The sequence below is a fragment of the Balaenoptera ricei genome, chromosome 20 (genome assembly GCF_028023285.1).
Source record: "Balaenoptera ricei isolate mBalRic1 chromosome 20, mBalRic1.hap2, whole genome shotgun sequence".
NCBI classification, from domain to species: Eukaryota; Metazoa; Chordata; class Mammalia; order Artiodactyla; family Balaenopteridae; genus Balaenoptera; species Balaenoptera ricei.
The window spans coordinates 18,392,335-18,415,723 of NC_082658.1; the positions used below are offsets into that span (position 1 = coordinate 18,392,335).

A 23,389-nucleotide genomic window follows, 5' to 3' on the forward strand; every position below is an offset into this window, starting at 1 on the left:
GATCTCCTGAACACACTGCATGATCATGCTTTCCACAGGCATATCCCAATACCCCTCTTTTTCTGGAAGAATGATATAACATGCTGTTTTTCCAACCAAAGGACATAAAAGAGAAAATCAAGCATAATTAAGCTTTATATGTTAAGATTGCACAAAATCACCAGGAGAAGGTCTCTAAAAGACAAAAATGTTTAAAGCCATTCTGCTTTCCCTCTCGTAAGAGTAAATGGAGAGGAGTTTTCATGTTAAGTAGCTCTTGATGCTTATTTGATGTACTACTTACCAATTCTTTGATTTTCTTCATTTTCACAGGATTATTCAATACCTCTCTTTTTTTCTCTTCTTCTTTCTTCCTAAAGAGAAGTTATAAAAATCATGATTCTTTCTTTCAGAAAAGGGGATTAAATCATTCATTCTACTCTCCATAATTCTATGCAGGAATCTTTTTTCTCAATGCAGGCAGACAGGCCCCATGGTGCAATCTGCATGATTGTGTGGAAGCCAGAAATCTTTCCCAAATCTGCATAAGGGATTGAATATTGTGGGGAAAGTTCACACTGGTTCCCTGTTGTGCAAGAAAGTGAGTTTGGTCTGTTGCTTGTTAAGCTTCATGCTCAGGGCTTCCCAACTGGTCAAGTAAATGTATGTCATCTTGTGTATCAAACGTATGCAACATTTCAATACTACCTCCACTGTTTAGCATGATAACCCCTGGGAAATAAACAGAATGGATTCCTCTTTCAAGAAGTCTTACTCTTACATAGTGTTCATAGGAGGGTAAACTGGTCAACCTTCCTGGAGGACAATTCGGCAACATTTATCACAGCCTGTATATACTCACAAACTCTTTAATCTTACAAATGCTTCCTCAAGAATTTGTTACTGAAAGGATATAATCTAGGAAGGTCGGGGGCTTCCCCGGTGGTGCAGTGGTTGAGAATCCGCCTGCCCATGCAGGGGACACGGGTTCGAGCCCTGGTCTGGGAAGATCCCACATGCCGCGGAGCAACTAGGCCCGTGAGCCACAACTACTGAGCCTGCGCGTCTGGAGCCTGTGCTCCGCAACAAGAGAGGCCGCGATAGTGAGAGGCCCGCGCACCGCGATGAAGAGTGGCCCCCACTTGCCACAACTGGAGAAAGCCCTCGCACAGAAACGAAGACCCAACACAGCCAAAAATAAATAAATAAATAAATAAATTTATTTTTAAAAAAAATCTAGGAAGGTCACTAAAAAGGTGTTCATATTGTAACAATGAAAACTTGGAAACAAGTTAGGGATCCAACAGGAGAATATTAATAAATTATGGTAGACGTAAAAAAAAAAAAAAAAAAAAAAATTATGGTAGAGACTTCCCTGGTGGGCCAGTGGTTAAGAATCCGCCTTCCAATGCAGGGGATGCAGGTTCAATCACTGGTCAGGGAACTAAGATCCCACATGCTGGGGCAACTGAGCCCACGCACCACAGCTAGAGAGCCCGCATGCCACAATGAAAGATCCTGCGTGTCACAACTAAGACCCAATGCAACCAAAAATAAATAAATAAAAATTTAAAAAAACAAAACAAAAAAAAGAAAGGGAAGGTGTCAAAAAAATGTTTAAAAATAAATAAATAAATTATGGTATATCCATACAATATAGATATTAAAAATGATGTGACAGAAGCATAGTCAGCAACATAGAAAAATGTCCCATATATATGATTAGGTGATAAAAAGGAGTTTATAAAATAATATGCACAATATTTGTACACCAATGTTCATAGCAGCATTATTCACAATAACCAAAAGGTGGAAATAACCCGTGTGCATGACAGATGAATGGATTAAAAAATGTGGTATACACATGCAATGGAATATTATTCAGCCTTAAAAAGGAAGGAAATTTTGATACATGCTACAACATGGATGAACCTTGAAGACATTATGCTAAGTAAAATAAGCCAGTCACAAAAAAACAAATATTGAATGATTTCAACTTTTATGAGGTTCAGAATAGTCCAACTCATAGAAATGAAAAGTACAATAGTGGTTGCCAGGGGCTGGGGGGAAAAGGAAATGAAGAGTTGTTGCTTAACAGATACAGATTTTCAGTTATGCAAGATGAAAAACTTCTGGAGACTGGTTGCACAACAATTTGGATACCCTTACTACTGAACTATATATATACTTAAAATGGTTAAAATGGTAAATTTTATGTCATGTGTATTTTACCACAATTTTTAAAGAGAAGGAAATTCTGACACATGCTATAACACAATGAACCTTGATGACATTATGCTGAGTGAAATAGGTCAGTCACAAAAGGACAAATACCATATGATTCCACTTATATGGGTAACTACAGTAGTAACATTCATAGGAACAGAAAGTAGAAGTGGTTGCCAGGAGCTGGGAAGAGGAGAGAATGGGGACTTATTGTTTAATGAGTATAAGGTTTCAGTTGCGAAGATGAAAAAGTTCTGGAGAAGGATAGGTAGTGGTGATGGTTGCAAAATGATGTGAATATACTTACTGCTACTGAAATGTACACTTAAAAATAGTTAAGATGGGACTTCCATGGTGGCGCAGTGGTTAAGAATAGGCCTGTCAATGCAGGTGACACGGGTTCTAGCCCTGGTCCAGGAAGATGCCATATGCCGCGGAGCAACTAAGCCTGTGCGCCACAACTACTGAGCCTGTGCTCTAGACCCTGCGAACCACAACTACTGAGCCCACGCGGCACAACTACTGAAGCCCATGCGCTCTAGGGCCTGTGCTTCGAAACAAAAGAAGCTACCGCAATGAGAAGCACGTGCACCACAATGAAGAGTAGCCCCCACTCGCCACAACTAGAGAAAGCCCGTGTGCAGCAGCGAAGACCCAATGCAGCCAAAAATAAATAAATAAATAAAATAAATTTATTAAAAAACAAACAAACATGTACTCATGATACAATGTGAGTGTGGGAAGAGTGCCTGCTCACATTTGTATGCTGGTGAGTTTAAGGAACTTTAAAAAAAAAAGAAAAAAAAAAGTTAAGATGGTAAATTTTATGTTATGTATATTTTACCACAATAATTAATTAAGAAGCTAACAAAATGGGAGAAAATATTTATATATAAATATATATCTGTAATATATAGATAACTTTAAAAGAATTTTCAAAAGAAATGTAAATAAGAAATAAACATTTTTTAATGTTCAACCTTACACACTTGAAATAAAATAATGAAAATTAAAAACAAAAACAAAAAAAACGCACCACATGATTTAACACCCAAAATGCAGCTCTACTTTGATCTGTTACATATTAGGGTTAAATAAAATTCTAAAGTTTCTTTTCAAAGGGTTCTGCTGCAAAAAACAAACAAAGGGGAGGGGTAGAGGGTAGGGGAAAAGGCCTATTCACCCCCCCAGCCAACTCTACACATATCCCCCAATTCCTAAGAAGCTGCCAGTCTTTCTCACCTTGCTTCTACCTCTTATTTTTGTTTAAGGGCCAAAGGTAAATGAGTAAATTTGGTCTGGTCTGGTACCTTTACCAATCTCTTCCCAAACAGCCTAGTTCAGGCACCCTTAATAGAGTCTCCTTCTTAACATCAGAAGCCCAAATGGAGACAAATCCTTTTACATGGCAGACAAAAGCCAACAGGAAACCAACTGCAAAGCAAGAGGCGAGATAACATCTCTGCTAAGCATCTCTGTAATAGAACCCCTTTCTCAGCCGCTCATCAGTACCTGATGATGAAGAGAGGATCCTCCCGGATTTTGCTGGCCATGTCAAGAAGGGAATTGGCACCTGACGGGGCAAAGATAGAGCCTGGGAGGAGTCCTGTCTCAGAAGAACAGCCTGTCTCCTTCTCCTCCATCTTCTCAAAAACGTATTTGTCAATGGGGCGCCCCAGCAAGTACTCATCACGGTTCACCATCCCACCAGGACCCTGGTACATCCAGTCCAATTTTTCTTCCTTTTTCCTAGTTCAAAAAAAAAAAAATACAGTCAAAGAAAATGTAGACTTCTCAAACCTACACACAAAACCTGAACATGAGGGATAGATAAGCACAGCTGGGGGAATCCACTGGCGGCACAGTGGTTAGGACTCCACGCTCTCACTGCCAAGGGTGCAGGTTTGATCATCGCTGGTCAGGGAACAAGGATCCCACAGGCCGCAAGGCGTGGCCAAACTTTAAAAAAAAAAAAAAAAGGCACAGCTGGTCAGAACAGGACTCATTCTACAGGCTCCTTAGCAAGGGCTAAACACCACACTCCATGGGGCACTTGGGAAGAAACGGTACGTGCTGTCATGGAGTTTACATTTTAGGAGAGAGATCATTTCCACACACCTAAAGCAATTTATGAGGAAAAAAAAGTTCCTCAGCCTGGGGCATGGATCTTTTGCCCAGGGTTTCTCAAGTCTCCTTTACAAAGTCTTTATGTTGTGCTTTCATTTCGAGGATAATTTGAAAGAGCTAACATGCATGTTCTGGATCAGCTCATCACCAAAACAATTTCAGTGACCACATATGCAGCTGTGTTTACTGTGTGTTTTGGTGCTTATTGTCACCTTGGCACCAGTGGTAATATACTACATTCGAGAGGATAATGAGAAAAGACCAGCAATAACACGTTATGCTTTCAAGCCAAAAGAGGGAAGCAAAATTATGTCACAGTATCATGCCAAATATTTTCCTGTGGTTCTAAGAGAAAAAAAAGTGGTGAGAAAATTGAGCCCTCACACAACAGACAGTAAAGGTGTGCTGAATTCATTCATAAGAGCATATGTTGGAGCAGCCAATATCACATTCACACTGCAAGTAGCAAAGTAGGTTCATCGAAACAGTATTATCTATAACATTAGGTGCAATGGTTTTTGACTATGACTTTTTCATTTTGTATATTTATTTTTGTTTAAGATTATATAACAACTATGAGCATAAATAATACCTTCCTAGTTATATCTTTGCATATATTTTTAATAAAAATAATTTAAACCATTAATAGAGGGTCCAACCCTTTAGATTTCTTTTCCTATTACAAGGATTGGTTTGAGAAACACTATAGTCTATGATTAAGAATTGATTGTGGGGCTTCCCTGGTGGTGCGGTGGTTAAGAATCCGCCTGACAATGCAGGGGACACGGGTTCGAGCCCTGATCCGGGAAGATCCCACATGCCGCGGAGCAACTGAGCCTGTGTGCCACAACTGCTGAAGCCCACGTGCCTGGAGCCTGTGCTCCCCAACGGGAGGGGCCTCCACAATGAGAGGCCCGTGCACCACAACGAAGAGTAACCCCTGCTCGACGCAACTGGAGAAAGCCTGAGTGCAGCAACAAAGATCCAATGCAGCTATAAATAAATAAATAAATTTATTAAAAAAAAAAAAAAAAAGAATTGATTGTGGGCCACTGGGGTCAGGCTCCACCCAGCTTATCCACCCTCACTCACACCACTGGGGTCAAGATGGAGGAGCAAGAGTGAGAGCCGTGCCCTGGAGAACTATGTGGAAGACTGTGGTGGGGCCTTTATGATGGGTACTAGAGGTAGTAGTGTCTTTTATGCAATTAAAGGTTTTCACCATTCTCCAGTGGGAGTAAACCAGAGACTACGTGGGAGTTTGACAGCTATTAAAACCAGGCCTCCACAGTTGGGAGGTGGCTTTTCAGTTTGGGGAGGTCTGTTTTCCATGATTCTCTGCTGGATGGTGCATGTTAGAAAGACCTCTGGAATTCCGTCACAAGTACAGCCTTCACAGGAGTCACACTGGCAGCCAAAAGGGACCAGTGGCCACAGTTGTTGGTCAGCTGTGACTGGTGGCATTCTCCTAGGGTTAATTGGAGGAGCTGGTATCTTAGTGACAAGATCTGCCTCTGTGTAGTTTCCCAATGGTCCTCAGTTTGCTGAAGATCCCTCCCAGGTGCCTTCAACTCAGTTACCACCCTCATCTTTTGGAGACTATCAACAATATCAATGACTTCTTTCCCAGAATTTCTTTAACAGAATAAGCTGTAATTCAAGAAGGATTTTGGAAGATCAAGATACAATGTATTTTTAAATCACAGGTGAGACAACCATGGCCAAGTAGGCTATTAAGAGATATTGAGCACTTTTTTCTATTTAAAGGAACATGGGGGAATGGGTGTAAAAAGACAATACAGTTATTTATTCACAGTTGGACTGTATTTATAATCAAAATACATGTCTAACAGCATTAAAAGAAACTGTAATAAGTGCTTAGAAGATGAAGAACCAAGGGACAAATAACAGTGAAACACAACCATCATTTCCTTGGAGACTTCTCTGCCTGGTTTTGTGTGTTCTGTTATTCAAACAATAAAAAACTCCTGGGGGCTGGAGGGAATTGACGGTGAAAGGCAGACTACATAAGAGCTTAAAGAGGTCTGAGCAAGAAGATCAGTGGTGACTAGAATATTCTGGCAAGCTCATTTTCCTGAAAGGCAGTATAACATAACGGTTAAGAGCACAAGCTCTGGAGTCAGGCAACATGGATTTGAATCCCGGCTCTAAAGCCAAGCAACTCATCTGAGCACTGGTGTCCTCACCTGTAAAATGGGGATAAAAGAGTACCTGCCTCATAGGGTTGCTGGGGATTAAATAAGTCAATGAATTTTTAAGGTGTTCAGAAGAGTGCATGGCACAAAGTAAGTACTAAATAAACACTAGCTAGTCTTTTTTGTTTTGTTTTGTTTTTGTTTTACTTCAAGGGCAACTCAACAACTGGCAGAAGAAACATAAATGTATTAAGAGATAAAATATGTACTTCATAATTTCTTTGCCCCTCCTATCCCATAACCTACCTTTTAGTTCTGTCATGTCTTCTTACCCTGGGGATAAATCATTGATGTTCCCACTAGCTAGTCTTTTTATTCTCTATGTATGCGTTTTTTATCTCCCACCAGGTTTTTTTAAACTCCTAGATGGCTGGAATGAATCCCAGACAGTTGCCTAATACATTCAGTGTTCGACAATTCACGGGCAATGGGTCTGGAGCTGGCAGTACTTTTTGAATGAAAAGCAGGTCTCAGTGATCGAGTAGGGGGGGATCCTAAAAGGACTTGTCAAAGATGACTCAAGGGATCATGCCTATGCATGCCTGACATGAACACAGATGGGGAAACTGGAAATAAATATTTGTTTATTCATTTGTAAACACTGACTCAGCACACTTCCTATGTGCCAGGCAGAGGAAGAAGGTCAGAAAGATGACAAAGATTCAGGCAGCTGAGTTGCTCACAGGCTACCAGATGAGGCACAGAGGTCAACAAATTACCAAACAGTGCTGCTGAGAGCTAAGTATGTGATGGGTAACTGTGGGACACTTGAAGCAGAACTGCCTGAATTAAAAAAAAAAAAAAAAAAAAAAGAACTGCCTGAATATACAGAGATACAAGAGTTTGTGTGGGATAAATGTGGGAGTCGTCAGCATGAAGCAGACACTGGTACCACAGGAATGAAGGGAGAAGAACAGTGAGCCTTGGGAAGCAGGAGCAGTTACTGGATGAGGGAGAAGAAGCTAAGCAAGTGAATAAAAGAGAAGAGACAGTATGATGAGGTAGGAGGGCCAGGAATATGCAGGCAAAGGAGCAAAACGTATCCAGAAGAAAGGATAGGAAAAATGAAGACAGATACTTCTATAAAGTAGTATTTTCAGGGCTACAGCTAGTCTTAAAAGGACTCAACTAATATCAGTACTGCTCAGGCCCTCCAGTAAGAGAACATGTTGTATCGCTGAGATCCAGTGCCACCGGACTTGACCTGGTTCCGCCACTACCCAGCTGGGTAAACGTGCAAGTTACTTCTGTGCACTTCCATATCCTCACGTCTAAAATGGAGCTAGCAACTGCCATCTCTCATCATTTTTAAAGTGAGACCCTCTCTCTGAGTTTTTAAATGAGAGAAGATTTGGGGTAAAAGTCATATAAAAACGAAATGATGTATAGATTTTTGCTGTTGCTATCACTAAGGATATAGAACAGGTTCTCAATTGAGGCTGCCCATAAGGATCACCCGGGGAGCTCTTAAAGTATCCAGGTGCCCTTGCCCCAGACACCCCCTGCTATTCTTAGAGAGTCTGCTTGGGTGGGAATCACTCCCATCTTCATTTATCTAATCTTCCAGGGACACCCTAAAGTGCAAGCGTTGAAGAATGCTGGTAAAGAAAACACAATTTTCTAATATTATCAGTAAATACTTAAACAACATTCTATTGCAAAGAGGGATTTGGATGGAGATCAAGGATAACGTGCATAATGAGGTTTTTTCTTTGTTCTAAGAGAGCTGTATAATAAACACAGAAAAGATTATCTGAACCATACAAGTGAACTGTAAATAGCAAAGGATTGTATTGGATAAATGAAAAGCACGACACTATGCAAAGAACTACACAAACCAGTCAGTTGGACAAGCAGATCGTCTAAATACATTTGCAAGTAAAGACCAAAAAAAGGGACCTACGTGCTAACCTGTTGAGTTTCATAACATTGGGGAATACATGAGGGGGCAAAAAATCAAAAGAATATAAAATCACCTTCCTCCTATTCACAACAGACAAGAGGGCATGAGGGTCAGCAACAAGATATACACTGACTCCCAGCTCTGAAGCTGCTCATCTATACTCTGACCTCATTAATTAGACTCTGCAAAGCCCAAATTTCTGACATATCAGGCACAGAATATGTAATGCTTGGCTGAATAAAAATTTCAAAATAATTTTTTACTTTTGGTTAGTGGGAAAGTAAACTCTTATGACTAATGGGTATTCCGTCTAAAATTGACATTTGTTTTAAAATCAAGGGTTCACAAAATCTCAAACTTCACATATAAAAATGCCATATAAGCTGCCCAGGAATTAATTCAAATGTGTGAAATTTATTTAGTTTAAATTATAAGGAATATAATTTATACAAAGTGTATAAAGTAAAATAATTTAATGTGTATCTATGGTTAAAAAAAACTTATAGGGACTTCCCTGGCGGTCCAGTGGTTAAGACTTTGCCTTCCAATACAGGGGGTGCGGGTTCGATCCCTGGTTGGGGAGCTAAGATCCCACATGCCTTGTGGCCAAAAAAACGAAACAGAAACAATATTGTAACAAATTCAATAAAGATTAAAAAAAAAAAAAAACTTATAAAATTTCATTCTTTTACCTCATTTTATATATTAATGCCCTAAATATATTGTGCTGTACTTTAAAAACTCCAAGACTCCATTTATTTTAAAACATTTCAAATTTTATACTTAAGTCAGAATGGCCTTCTGCCAATCCTGAAAGAATGTATACATATATACAATGGAATATTACTCAGCCATAAAAAGGAACGAAAATGGGTCATTTGTAGAGATGTGGATGGATCTAGAGACTGTCATACAGAGTGAAGTAAAAGTTAAGTCAGAAAGAGAAAAACAAATATTGTATATTAACACATATATATGGAATCTAGAAAAATGGTACACATGAACCAGTTTGCAAGGCAGAAATAGAGACAGATGTAGAGAACAAACATATGGACACTAAGGGGGGGAAGTTGGGGGGGGTGAACTGGGAGATCAAGATTGACATGTATACACTAATATGTATAAAATAGATAACTAATAAGAAGCTGCTGTATAAAAAATAAATAAAATAAACAAACAAACAAAAACAAAGAAAGAATGTAATTGTTATCCTGCCTAAATTCCATAATGCCATTTCCACGAACTGAAACTAAGCCTCTCTCTCTCACACACACACACACACCTCTGTATGTCACAAATCCTCCTGTCATGAAATTACTAAGGAAAAGCCCTGTATATCCAACAGGGGAAGTATGTCACATGTCACCCTGGAGACTTGCCCACTAGGATATGAACAAGGGATAGTACAGATAAGTCAATTTTAGTCTATCTGGAGTTTTTTTAATTCAATTCTGATTTAGGAATGCACTGCATATTTTTTCTAAAAAATTTTAAAATACTGATTTATTGGTGATCGTTCCAGTGAAGAAGTGGGTTTTCTCGGATTTGTTTTTTTCATACAGAATACAGTCTGTGGTTATTATATGCACATTTTACTGAAACTTAATCAGGAAGTCAAACAAGAAAGCAATAGCTCTTACCAGAAACAAAATTCCAAGTATATTAAAATAAGTCAGAGATTATAAATATCTTTAGTATATTCACTACTCATTGCTTTTCACTGTTTTAAAAAAACAAATTCCCAAAGAATAATTTTACATTTGATTTTAAAGCAGGTGATTTTTAACTATATTTTCTTACATTTAAGATTTACAAAAAATATGTATATACAGATTGTTTAATGTTCTTGGGATAAAAAAAACATTGATGACTCCCAATTTCCACTGAATACTACCTGTACTCTCAAACATGACATTTGAAGACCTTCACTTTTCATTAGCTGCAGAAAAAGTACACTGAATATTTAGAAACAAGAAAGAGTAAAGAAAATAGAGATGGAAATTCGGATCGGCTTTAAAAAAAAAAAAATTGGGGCGCTCTCACAACACCTAGCTTCTATCCAGCGCTAACTCCATTAGCGCCACCACAACCACCTCCCTGGCTCTAGAAACCTCCCTCTGAGAACAAGTTAGAGACTTTGCTTTTGCCCTCCCTGGGCCGCGGAACCTCTGCTTGAGAGCGCCCTCCCCACTGCCAGCCAGCTCGGTGCACAGCCACTTCCCGGCCAAGAGCCCTGGCTGGACCCAGAGCTGATCTCGCCTTATTAAATTACAGAAATCGGTAAAAAAGAACATTCCCACTGTCTATCCTCACACCCCAGATTAGAATCCCACGTTCCGGGAAACCTGCACTGCATATTTTATGCTTTTAATTTTTCTCAGAACACATTTATTCCCATCCCCTTTTATGAGATGGGTAGAGTAATTATTGTCTGTTACTCCTATCCTATATTATACAAGAGGAAACTGAAGTCAGGGAAAATCGAATGAGACTGTCCACAGTCACACAGCTTTTACTGACAGACACACCATCTACCTCCTTCCATGGGACCTCTCTGCCTCCCTAAAATGAGCCTGCAATCCATAAATAAACAAAAGCAGGACTGAGGCCTCAGCACATACTGAGAAGCAGGGTACAGGCAATCATCCTCAGCCACAGTTATTTGGCAATCATCTACCATGAACTTGGTCTACACTAAGCCCTTTATATGTCATCTCATTTGATCCTCAACAAACCTGAGGAGTTGGGTACTCTCACGCCCCCGGTTCTACTGAGGTAACCAAGGCTCCCAAACTTGCTCCCAGTTACACAGCTAGGCTAGTCCATGCCATGCCAGCCTCAGAACCCAGGCCAGTCTGATTCCAAACTCACGCTCTTAACCAGCTATCATGCAACAACTGGACGATGCACCTGCAGGCAGTTCTGCAACTCCCCACACACCAAGACACCCCCAGGTCAAAGCGCCCCAGCTCCTCACGTACTTGACAGCTCCAACGTCCTCTGCATAGCGCTGCATCTCCTCCCGGGCCCTCTCCTCCCGCAGCTCGCGCTGAAGCTCCTCAATCTTTTTCCGCTCAGCCTCATGTTTCTGCTCAGCTTTCCACACTTTCTCCACATTGCGGAGGGTCTGCGGGTGCCAGCTCTTCTTCAGATTCTGTGGGAAATGAAAGGAGGGAGAAAACAATGCGGCCAGTGGGTGGGTGGTGAGTATAACTGGCCCTCCCTTTCCCACCCCTATATTCATGCCAAGGCAGGCATGTAAGGGCAAGACGTCTTTAACAATGGCAAGGTTGGCACCCAAAAATCTCACACATGGGGGTGCGGGAGAGAGGTTGTTCAAGTACATAAAGCCTCAGGAAAAAACAGGCCCCTCCGAGATTCCCTTCAAATACTTCTATCCTGAAATGTGTGAGTCTGACTTCCACTGGCCATGCCTGAAGTGAGGGTTGGTGATGACAGTACAGGGGGAATGGTGTAGAGAAGCAGGAAAGTATAGACTCTGAAAGGCAAAAGAATTCAAGTGCCTTTGGCACTGGACGTTCATTCTTATGAACACAGCCTTCTTTTCCTTGAGTCCACTTAACGTGCCTTAAACTTGCATGGTTTACAACCCCACCTAGTACCTCTTTCAACCTTCCTTCCCAAGAATCTCCCCCTGGTTCTGATCTTCCCCCTCACCCTCAAGGAATGCTTCTCCTCTCCCTCCTCCCCATTAGCCACTGCTTTGGTTCAGCTTCCCAACCAGGGAAGGTTTCCTGGAGGAAGTGACATCTAAGGATAATTATAAATTAGCCCAGTGATGTAGGAAGCGGGATGGAGTGGGGTAGATTTCCACACAGAGGTAACAGCACACACAACTGCAGGCCCAGTGGTGAGAAAGAACAAATAATTCAGCATGGCTGGAGATAGGAGAGCAAGCTTGGAAGGGGCTCAAGATGAAGCCAACTAAGAAAGCAACAGCTTAAGGGCCTTATAAGCCATGTTAAGGGATTGGATTTTATCCTGTTGACAGTAGAAAACACTAAGCATTCATATGCAGGTGGGAGGCATGACCAGCCTAGCATGTAAAGAATGGATTGGAGAGGATCAGGATTGAAAACCAGCAGACCAGTTAAGAAACCTAAATGAGGGAATTGCCTGGTGGTCCAGTGGTTAAGACTCCGTGCTCCCACTGTAGGGGGCGGGGTTCAATGCCTGGTCAGGGAACTAAGATCCTACATGCTGCTCAGTGTGGCCAAAATAATTTTTTTTTTTTTTTAATGAAGCTTCCTTTTTTCTCTCTCTTCTTGTACTCCCTTTCCCCTCATCAGGTTGTTCAGTCCTTCCTCCCTTCCTCCCCAACCCTCCACCTTGTCCTAATGGTCCTCCTCTCTCGCCTTCAATATGGGTGATTTTGCCTCCCAGGGAACATTTGGCAATGTCTGTAGACAGTTTTGGTTGTCACAACTGAAGGAGAAAGGTGCTACTGGCTAAAGGCCAGGGACGCTGCTACATGCACAGGACCACACACACAACAAAGAATTATCCAGCCCAAAATGTCAATAGCACTGAGGTTGAGGGACTCTGGATTAGAGCTTTCCTGTCCCTAAATGCAGCTACTTGAAGACACTAAGTCAGAAGAACCTCGATGGTATCTTGGAACTCATTCTAATTGACAACACCTGACAAACTCCAATATAGCTACTGGACAGGTGGCTAAACGAATCTATTTCCTGATTCAATTAGCTACACTTTCAGGAGATGAGCATTTTTCTGATCTTGCACCATGTTCTTATGGGTACATTTGCCCAATTCGGAGGCTTAGCCCCCTACAAATGAACTATACAGTTTAAGAGAAATAGCCACATAACTTATATTAAGTGCTATGAATTCAGAAGAATGCTCTGCCACTACAGATCAGGATGCAGCACTGAAGAAGGAGTGGATGTCAGAAAGGTGAACATGAGGAAGATCTTCCGTGACCCCAGGACATGGCTCAGGGACGAGCACAACGGGGGCACAAATCACCCCTACTATAGCCCAGGACATGACTGAACTCCTAGCTGAGGAAAGGAGATGTATCCCAAGACAAGATATACAAAACGAAGTGACACGTCCTCCATACCCGCCTCCTTTCCTAGCCACGGTTCCAACCGCCCCCGAGGCTTCCCAAAATTTCCAGCCAGAAGGGCTCCCTGTCAACAAACAACACCTGCCTTCCTTGGCGACCCACCTCACATATCTTCCCAAGTCTCCGCCCGGTCCCTCACGGCCTTAGCTATCCGTAGCCTGTCCAGGGCTACAGCTCTCTGTCCCCAACGGCTGCGTTGCCAAGAATACCCACTGTCACCCCCGCCAATTTCCGTCCCCAGCCTCAGTCGGTCTCCGGCCTCAGTCTTCCCCCAGCCCTGGGCTCCCTCACTTACCAGGTCTCCGCCCCCCATGATGGTGGAGACGTTTCCTCACTACGCGGACCTGAAAAACTCAAGAAGGATCGAGGAGAAACGCAGAGAAAGAGTTCAGCTACGACCTCCGGAGATCTGATCCCGGGGACAACTGGCTACCACTTTCACTGCCCGATCCAGAGACCACTTCCGGGAGAGCGTTGTATTACAGCGACGGCGTCGCGGTACCATGACGTTTAATACTCGCTGTCGCGCTGCGTGGCGGTAGCGTCCCGTGCAGTTTCGCAGGTTGCGGCCGTGATATCGCGGGATCTGTGGTTTCACTTTGGTCGCCTCGGGTTGGCTCCTACCCTGATTTCTGGAATAGTGAGTTAAAACGCTGCGGCTGTTTCGGGTTACAGTTGGTCCTGGGCCTAGCCCGGCGGTTCGGTTGCCATGGCGACGCACCGCGGCGTCCCCCTCGGAGCTCCACTCGTGGGCCTCCCTCGCGAGGCCCCAGCGTGGACCAGCCTAGGCCGCCCGGAGTTTCTAAAAGGCTTTTCAAATCCGCAGTCTCCTCAAACCTCGACTCACAGCCAACCCCCTTACTCCAGGAGTATTTTACGGAGTTAAATAGAAACCATCGAGCCGAAATTCCATCAGCTTCCCTGCACCAAACCTTTAGAATCTGCCAGCGTTCCCCTTTCCTTTCCCTTCGTTTACGATGGAAGAAGCATCCCTCCTAATCTAAGGCACGGCGGTTCATCTGCTCGGATCCCACCCCTCGCATCTGGTATTACTCAATTCCTCCCTCTCTCCTCTATCTCCCTAAGTATTGGTTCTTTGTCATCATCATTTTAGATACGCTCAGTTGATCCTTAAAAAAGAAAAAAGCTCATGTCTTTCCCCCAGCTGCTGCACTCTCCTCTCCGTCTTTAGCGAACTTGAAACAAGTTGTCTCCACTACGGAGACAAGATGCTTGCACTTCGGGGACGAGATGCTTCCGCTTCATCTTCTGCTTAACCTAAACCCTCCGCTCAACTATTCTTCCCGTGATCTTCAGTAATACCCCTGTATTTAAATCAAATAACACATTTCATCCTCATCAGGACTACCCCTAGCCTTTGGTATTGAGGACCACTCTCTCCTTATCGAAACACTTTTCACTTGACTTCTTCCCATCACTCTCCAAATTTTCCTTCTCTAGATCCTTCTCAGGGAACATTTTCTTTGTTTCTTCCTCATCCGTTCTGTCTTAGGTCCTTTCACAGTAGGTGCTCTCCTTGGGTGATCTCATCTACTCACAGGGTTTCAGTTACCATCTATATGCTAATGAATCCCAAATTCATTATCTCCAGTCGTAGCCCTCTTTCAAGCTCCAGGGTTTTAAGCCTGGCTATTAGGCATTTCCAATTGGACATCTGGAAGTCACTTAAACTAAATGCGTTATCTCACCTATACCTACTCCCCCAATCCCCTACTACCACCACTTCTCCATCCGGACGTCATTCTAGATCTCTCCCTCATCTCCAACATCCAATCAACAAGATTCTAACTGCTCAACATCTCTCAAATCTATCCACCTCACCATGACATTCACCACCTGCCTGGTTCAGGCCATCATCATCCCTCACCCGGTAGAAGTCCACTTCCCCGTTTTCAGTTTTATCCCTTATAGATCTATGCACTCTTTTTATAGCTAAGAGTGATCTCTCTAAAATGCAGATATGATTGTATCAACCCACCGCTTTAAAACGTTTCATAGCTCCCCATTATTCATACTATAGAGCCCGCGTTTAAAAAATGTGAAGTCCTGGGAACTCCCTGGCGGTCCACTGGTTAGGACTCTGCACTTTCACTGCTGAGGGCCCGGGTTCAATCCCTGGTTAGGGAACTAATATCCCATAAGCCGGGTTGCGCGGCCATGTCGAGTTCTTTCATGATCTGACTCTTCTTACCTCTCCAGCTTCATAAGACTCCCTACCTCTCACTCACTATGCTAGAGCTAAACTTTTATTTCCCTAGCCAAACACTCTTAACAACAACAACAAAAAAACATGTTTTAGTGGGTAATACATTGTAAATATGTTTTAAAAGATACAAAAGTCAACATAGTAGGGAGTTCCCTGGCGGTCCAGTGGTTAAGAATCCATGCTTCCACTGCAGGAGTCCTTGGTTTGATACCCGATCAGGAAACTAAGATCCTGCTGCTGTGTGGTGAGGCCAAAAAAAAGTCAATGCAGTAGAAGCCTTCCACCATCCTTATACCCTCCTCAATCAGCGTTCATTTATCCCATGTTTCCTTTACATACCTTTATAATTTTATGTTACATATTTAAGTCTTTGATCCATTTGGAATTTTTTTTTTTTTTTTTGGTCTTTCTAGTTGGATACACATTCACCTCAACACCTCTACAGAATAATCTTATATTTTCCCTACTGGTGTGAAATACATACATATATACATATACTATATTCCTATTTGTATCTGAGTCTGTTTCTGGATTCTCTATTCCATTCCATTAATCCATCTATTCATGTGGTCTTATCAAACTGCCCTAATAGTTTTATTTTAATGACGTAGGCCTACTTCTCCCTCACTACTCTTCTTTTTCTGGAGTTTCCTGGTTCTTTTTACAATTTTATTTTAACAAATGAACTTTCAGGTCAGCTTGTCCAGTTCCAGAAACATTGTTTTTTATGTTATTATTGAGAGATATATTAAATTTGTAGATTAATTAGGTGAATTATATTATAGCACTTGCTCTGTATTATAATTGCCTATCTACTTGTCTGTATCCATGTAAGTTCCATAATGCTAGAGACCTCCACCTTTGTGTCCCTTGTGCTTGGCACAGTTTCTGGCACATAGCAGTTGCTTAATTATTGTTAAATGAATACATGAATGGATGGATGAGCCTTAAAGGCCCTGTGTTCTGAAGTCACCATTGACCAAAGTGTTTTGCTTAGGGCATGACTGCATAGAAATAATAATCATTAATATTAATAATTCCATACAGTAATAATGGGGGTTATATGTTTGAAAAAGCAATGGCTTTGACTTGCATTTGAATCACAATTCTGTCAGCTATGTTACGTGACCTTGGACAAGTTACATAACCTCTCTGAGAGTTTTTCCTCATCTGTAAAATAAGAGCAATACCACCTACCCTGCAAAGTTGTTGTAAGAATTAGATGCAATTACATTTGTAAAGCATTTCACATAGTCTCTGGTAGATAGTAGACGCTCAATAAATGATAACAATTCTATCCACAAAGTTACCAATATCCATAGTAACTTCTCTTCTAGGGCTGATTGACACCAAAGGTTAGGAGGAAGAAAATGGTTCTAAAAGTCAGTGGTGCCATAGTTTTGTGGTGGAAAGTACTTGAAAACAAGACAGGGCTATTTTTGAGGCAGAGATAACTGAAACTGCAGAAACTACATGAACCAATTTCTTTTCACCAGTGTTTCTCAAAGTGTGACCTGGGGACTACCTATAATAGAATACCTTGAAGGTCTTCTTAAACATGACATGTTCCTGGACCCTACCCTTGAACCACTGAATAGACTTTCCAGGGGTGAGATTCTCAGATTCTAGAAAGTTCTTCGTGTGATTCATGTGTACACTAGAGTTTGAAAACTACTGCTTTAGAATAAAGTTAGTTTTCAAAGATAAATAAATAAATGAAATAGTCTTGTCTTAAGCCAGGAAACCTAAAGGTTATTTACAAACACTGTAATACAGAGCTGTTTTCCCAATGAGGAGAGGGGCATTATGAGAGGCAAATCAAGGAATTAATTGCCATGACTGACCTGTGTTGCCTTTCGTCATCATTTATTCATTCATTTGTCCATTCAGTGGATGTCAGACTCTGGACAAATTGTACTATAGCCATAGTCTTTAAACTGATAAATGCTCTTCCCAAGGTAGAGTCAGGTCTTTGCTACTCCTCAGCTACTCCAGAGATAGTTGTCCCAAATTCTGCTGCTTTGGAGATTGTACAAGCCAGCCTACAGTCAGGTAACCATAAATAGCCCCACAGCTGTTAAGTCAGGTTAACAACTATAGGCCCTGATCAAATGGTCTGGTTAGGCATGAATCTTGCAGAAAGTGGTGGAAGAGTGAGCTGTTGAGATAGGTTAAGCCAGAAAGCATCATCCAAGTTAGGGAGCATTCCTTTCTTCCTTCCTGCATCTATTCATCAACCTAAGGGAAAGATTATTATGTGCTAGTTAGCACTATACTAAGAACAATGCTAAGTATGGAGGCTACAAAGATGGAAACTTTCCCCTGGCCTTTATACCCCTTTATGGTATAAAGGAGGAGGCAGATGCCTAAATACCTGACATCACTATAGTGTAGCAAAGGCCATAATTGAGAAACATACAGAGTAATATATTAACCCAGGGAAATAAAGATTTTTTGCACAAACAGTGAAGCATAGTGTGTGCTGGAGTCAAAACATACCTGGGGGGCTTCCCTGGTGGCACAGTGGTTGAGAATCTGCCTGCCAATGCAGGGGACACGGGTTGGAGCCCTGGTCTGGGAAGATCCCACATGCCGCGGAGCAACTAGGCCCGTGAGCCACAACTACTGAGCCTGCGCGTCTGGAGCCTGTGCTCCGCAACAAGAGAGGCCGCGATAGTGAGAGGCCCGCGCATCGCGATGAAGAGTGGCCCCCACTTGCCGCAACTGGAGAAAGCCCTTGCACAGAAACGAAGACCCAACACAGCCAAAAATAAATAATAAATAAATAATAAATAAATTTAAAACAAAAAAAACAAAAAAAACCATACCTGGGTTAAGATCCTGGCATGCCACATTGCAGGTCAGTTAACCTTTCTGAGCCTTAGTTCCCCCATTACTAAAACAATGATTTTATTACCACCTAACCAACCTCATAAAGTTGCTGTGCAGATTCAATGAAGTAATGTTCTACTTCTCCACTTCAGTCATTCAAGTACCACTCTCAAAATTTTTGTCACATTCATAAAGCAATGATATTTAATACTTTTACTTACATTGATTCACCTTTTTAAAAAAGTCCCCAACATTTTATTACGAAATTTTTCATTCAACACAGGTGAAAGAATTTTACATGACACACCCATATACTACCAACTAGATTCTACAGTTAACATTTTATTCTACTTGCTTTATTACATTTCTATACACATATCTATCCCTCTCTCCATCCAGTAAGTCCTCCTATTTTTAGTACATTTTGAAGTAAGTTGCAGACAAACAGTACACTTCCTCCTAAATACTTCAGCATGCGTATCATTAACTATAATTAGATATTCAGTTTTTACAGTGTTTATGTTAAAGTTACATTAAATGAAATGCATAAATCCTAGGTGTATGTTCACTAACTTTGTGTAACCCAAACTTCCAGCAAGAAATGGAACATTGACATCATCCCTCATTCCCCTTCCCAGTTAATCTTTGTCCCTTCCCCCAACAGGCAACCACTTTTTTTTTTTTAAATATTTATTTATTTATTTAGGCTGTGCTGGGTCTTAGTTGTGGCATGCGGGATCTTTAGTTGTGGCATGTGGACTCCTTAGTTGTGGCATGCATGAGGGATCTATTTCCCCGACCAGGGATCAAACCCAGGCCCTTGGCAGTGAGAGTGCAGAGTCCTAACCACTGGACCACCAGGGAATTCCTGCTATGAATGTTTCTATATAGGTCTTTTGTGAGCATATGTTTTCATTTATCTTGAGTAAAATCCTAAGAATGGAATTGCTGAGAGGTAGGTCAATATATTTTATTTTTATACAAACTGCCAGACCTTTTCACAAAATGGTATATACCATTTTACATTCCCACCAATTTGCTTGAGAGTTGGTATCTGGTGTTGTCAGTCTTTTTAATTTTAGACATTCTGATACATGTGGAGTGTCACAATGTGGTTTTAATTTGCATTTTTCTGATAACTAATGATATTAAATATTTTTTCATGGGTTTATCGGCCATTTATTTGTATCTCTTCCTTTGTGAAATGTCTCTTCAAATCTTTTCTCCATTTCTTATTTGGATTGCTTACAATCTTTTTACTTTCAGGTAGTAAGAGTTCTTTACATATGCTGGATGCTAGTTCTTTGTCAGATATATATTTTGCAAGTAATTTCTCCTAGTCTAGACTTGCCCATTCATTTTCTTAACAGTGTCTTTTGATAGGCAGACACTTTAAATGTTGATGAAGTCTAATTTATCAATATTTTCTTTTATGCTTCTTGTGTCCTCTTGGTAAAGGAAAAATTATTCATGACACTTGTTAAAGAATAATGTTATTTAAGATTAGGGCCGGGCTTCCCTGGTGGCGCAGTGGTTGAGAATCTGCCTGCTAATGCAGGGGACACGGGTTCGAGCCCTGGTCTGGGAAGATCCCACATGCCACGGAGCAGCTGGGCCCGTGAGCCACAACTACTGAGCCTGCGCGTCTGGAGCCTGTGCCCCCCAACGGGAGGGGCCACGATAGTGAAAGGCCCGCGCACCGCGATGAGGAGCGGTCCCCGCACCGCGATGAAGAGTGGCCCCCACTTGCCGTAACTAGAGAAAGCCCTCGCACGAACCGAAGACCCAACACAGCGAAAAATAAATAAATAAATAAATAAAGTAGCTATAAAAAAAAAAAAAAAAAAAAAAAAAAAAAAAGATTAGGGCCAATAGGGACCACTGCAATGGGGTCTTGTAGTGGGGGAAAGAGATTGGGCTCGACTCTGAATGAAACATGGGCAAGTGGGAATTTACAGCCAAGCAGCAGTGCAGGGGTTAGTGGATGAAAAATTACTAAGAAAAAATATCAGGGGCAGGGATAGAATTCTGGCTAAACCAAAATAAAGGCAGGCCAGAATGATCACACATCACCTGCAGGATGATGGGGGATGAGGGACGAGGTCAGATATGGCGGAGGGAGGATTTTGATTCTAACTAAACTGACTTCACAAGATTCTTGCTAAAATTGGACAATGCAGAGAGGAACATGGAAGTCCAAAAGTCAAGGCTTAGTTGGAAGAGAACTCAGAGACCGTGCGTGCCTGTTTGCTCATGGAGAGACTCCTAGTCATGCACTAAGAAACCTTTACCTAGCCTAAAGTCAGAGAGATATTTTCCTATGTTTTCCTTTAACAGCTTTAGGTCTATGATCCTTCTAGAATTAATTTTTTTGGAGACAATCATTTATTTATTGGACAGGACAAGGTCATTTAAAAAGGGGGACATCATAAAAATGTGTTTAGCCTGGGTTTGCAAGCATCAATGCTCATAACTCCAATGGAAACATACAACCAGGAAGGTATTGACATGCCACTCAAAAACAAGCCACAATGCTTAGGAAACAATTAGAGAGTGTTAAAAAAATAAACAACAGGCCCCCAAATGGAGTCACTTGTGCTAAGTCTCACATCAGCAAACCAAGACTTAATACCTAACGTAACTGCAGTTTCAGCTTCTCCCAGGAATGTGACCAATCTGGAATTACCTGGTCAACACTAGTGAGGTAATCTACTTGATAGACCCCCCAACTATCCCCAAAGAAAGGTGACCTTGCCTGAAACATTCCATTCTTTGCTAGAATAACTTTCTTGCTCTGCCCCCTTCCGCCTATAAACGTTTTTGTACAGCTCCTCAGAGCTCCTTATGAATTGTTATATAAAACCAATTAGATCTTCAAATTTACTCAGTTGAATTTTGCTTTTTAACAGGAGTCACAGAGCATAATAATAGTCTCCAGTTCACCAATCTGCATTTTCTGTGGCTGGGTCATTAGCCCATTTGCCTGGTTTTGTGGTTATTAAGAAGGAGACTTCCTGTAATATAGAGAGCCTTGAAGAGTACACACTTCTGGATGTCACTGAAATCATAGTCAACTCTAGGCTTAACTAGCTCACATCACTACATTTTGGGTCTACCCTAGGTAGTGATGAGCCATCTCTGGAATTTATTTTTGTGTATGGTATGAGATTCATCTTCTTCCATATGGATATCCAGTTATTCTAGCACCGACTTTTGAAAAGACTTTTTCTCCCCATTGAATTATTTTGGTGCCTTGTTAAAAATCAAATGACCATATAAGTGGGATCTATTTCTGGGCTCTCGATTCTCCACCACTGATCTATTTGTTGATCGTTATGCCAGTACCATCTGTCTTGATTACCATAGCTTTATATAAAGTATGGAGAGCAGGCAGTGTTAAGTCGCTCAATTTTGTTCCTTTCTTTGAAGATGACTTTGGATATTCTAGGACTTTTGTATTTCCATATAAATTTTAGAATCAGCTTGACAACTTAAAAATGCTGGAATTTGATTGGGATTGTGCTGTTTCTATGGGTCTGGAGAACTGACATCCCCTATCATTGCTGAGTCTTCTATATGTGAACATGGTATATTCTTTTATTTATTTGAGTGTTCTTTAATTTCAGCAGTGTTTTGTAATTTTCAGAATAGAGGTCTTGCCCACCTTTTGTTAAGTTTATTCCTAAGTATTTTTTAAATATTTATTTATTTTTTTGGTTGCGCCGGGTCTTGGTTGTGGCATGTGGGATCTTCACTGCGGCGTGAGGGGTCTTCTTTTTTTAATTTATTTAATTTATTTATTTTTGGCTGCATTGGGTCTTCGTTGCTGTACACAGGCTTTCTCTAGTAGCGACGAGCAGGGGCTACTCTTTGTTGTGGTGCACCGGCTCTAGGCACATGGGCTTCAGTAATTGTGGCACTTGGGCTCAGTAGTTGTGGCTCACGGGCTCTAGCGTGCAGGCTCAGTACCTGTGGTGCACGGGCTTATTTGCTCTGCGACATGTGGGATCTTCCCGGACCAGGGCTCAAACCTGTGTGCCCTGCATTGGCCACCAGGGAAGTCCATGAGGGATCTTTTAGTTGCAGCATGCAGGCTCTTGGTTGCAGCATGCATGTGGGATCTAGTTCCCTGACCAGGGATCGAACCTGGGCCACCAGCATTGGGAGCACGGAGTCTTAACCACTGGACCACCAAGGAAGTCCCAGTATTTGTGTGTGTGTGTGTGTGTGACGCTATTTTATTTTTAATTTTTTTGATAGTGAGATGTTTTTCTTTCACTTTTATTCTTTTTTTAGCAAGAAAAAAAATTTATTAAAAGAATAGTGAAGGAATTCCCTCGTGGTCCAGTGGTTAGGACTTGGTGTGGCTTGGCTGAAAATAAAAAAAAGAATAGTGGAAAACTTACTGATATTGAAAACAAACTTATGGTCACTAAAGGGGAAACGTGGGGGGAAGGGTTAAACTGGGAGATTGGGATTAGCATACACACATTACTATATATAAAATAGATAACTAGTAAGAACCTACTGTATAGCACAGGGAACTCTACTCAATATTCTGTGATAACTTATATGAGAAAAGAATCTAAAAAAGAATGAATATATATACATATAACTGAGTCACTTTGCTGTACACCTGAAACTAATACAACATTGTAAATCAACTATACTCCAATAAAATTTTAAGAGAGAGAGAATAGTGGAAATGACTCATATGTCCATTAATAGAATGGGTAAATAAACTGTGAGAGTCAGACAATGAAAAAAAA

At 41.4% G+C, this 23,389-nt stretch overlaps 2 protein-coding genes and 1 pseudogene across 3 annotated transcripts in view; 2 read left to right on the plus strand and 1 right to left on the minus strand.

The window, feature by feature from the left end:
* The window catches only part of CWC25 (CWC25 spliceosome associated protein homolog), a 33,620-nt gene extending 19,603 nt beyond the window's left edge, over positions 1 to 14,017 (minus strand). Inside the window, exons 1-4 of the mRNA XM_059906806.1 lie at positions 13,857 to 14,017; positions 11,433 to 11,605; positions 3,718 to 3,954; positions 284 to 353 (exon numbers count right to left, since the gene is read on the minus strand). Coding sequence (XP_059762789.1) covers positions 284 to 353; positions 3,718 to 3,954; positions 11,433 to 11,605; positions 13,857 to 13,874 — 498 coding nt within the window. The 5' untranslated portion in view covers positions 13,875 to 14,017. The remainder of the gene's footprint in view (positions 1 to 283; positions 354 to 3,717; positions 3,955 to 11,432; positions 11,606 to 13,856) is intronic.
* LOC132354513 (large ribosomal subunit protein eL19) overlaps positions 1 to 23,389 on the plus strand; it is a 410,792-nt gene that overhangs the window by 137,840 nt on the left and 249,563 nt on the right. The window lies entirely within an intron of this gene.
* LOC132355974 (mitochondrial import inner membrane translocase subunit Tim17-A-like) lies at positions 5,440 to 5,950 on the plus strand (annotated as a pseudogene).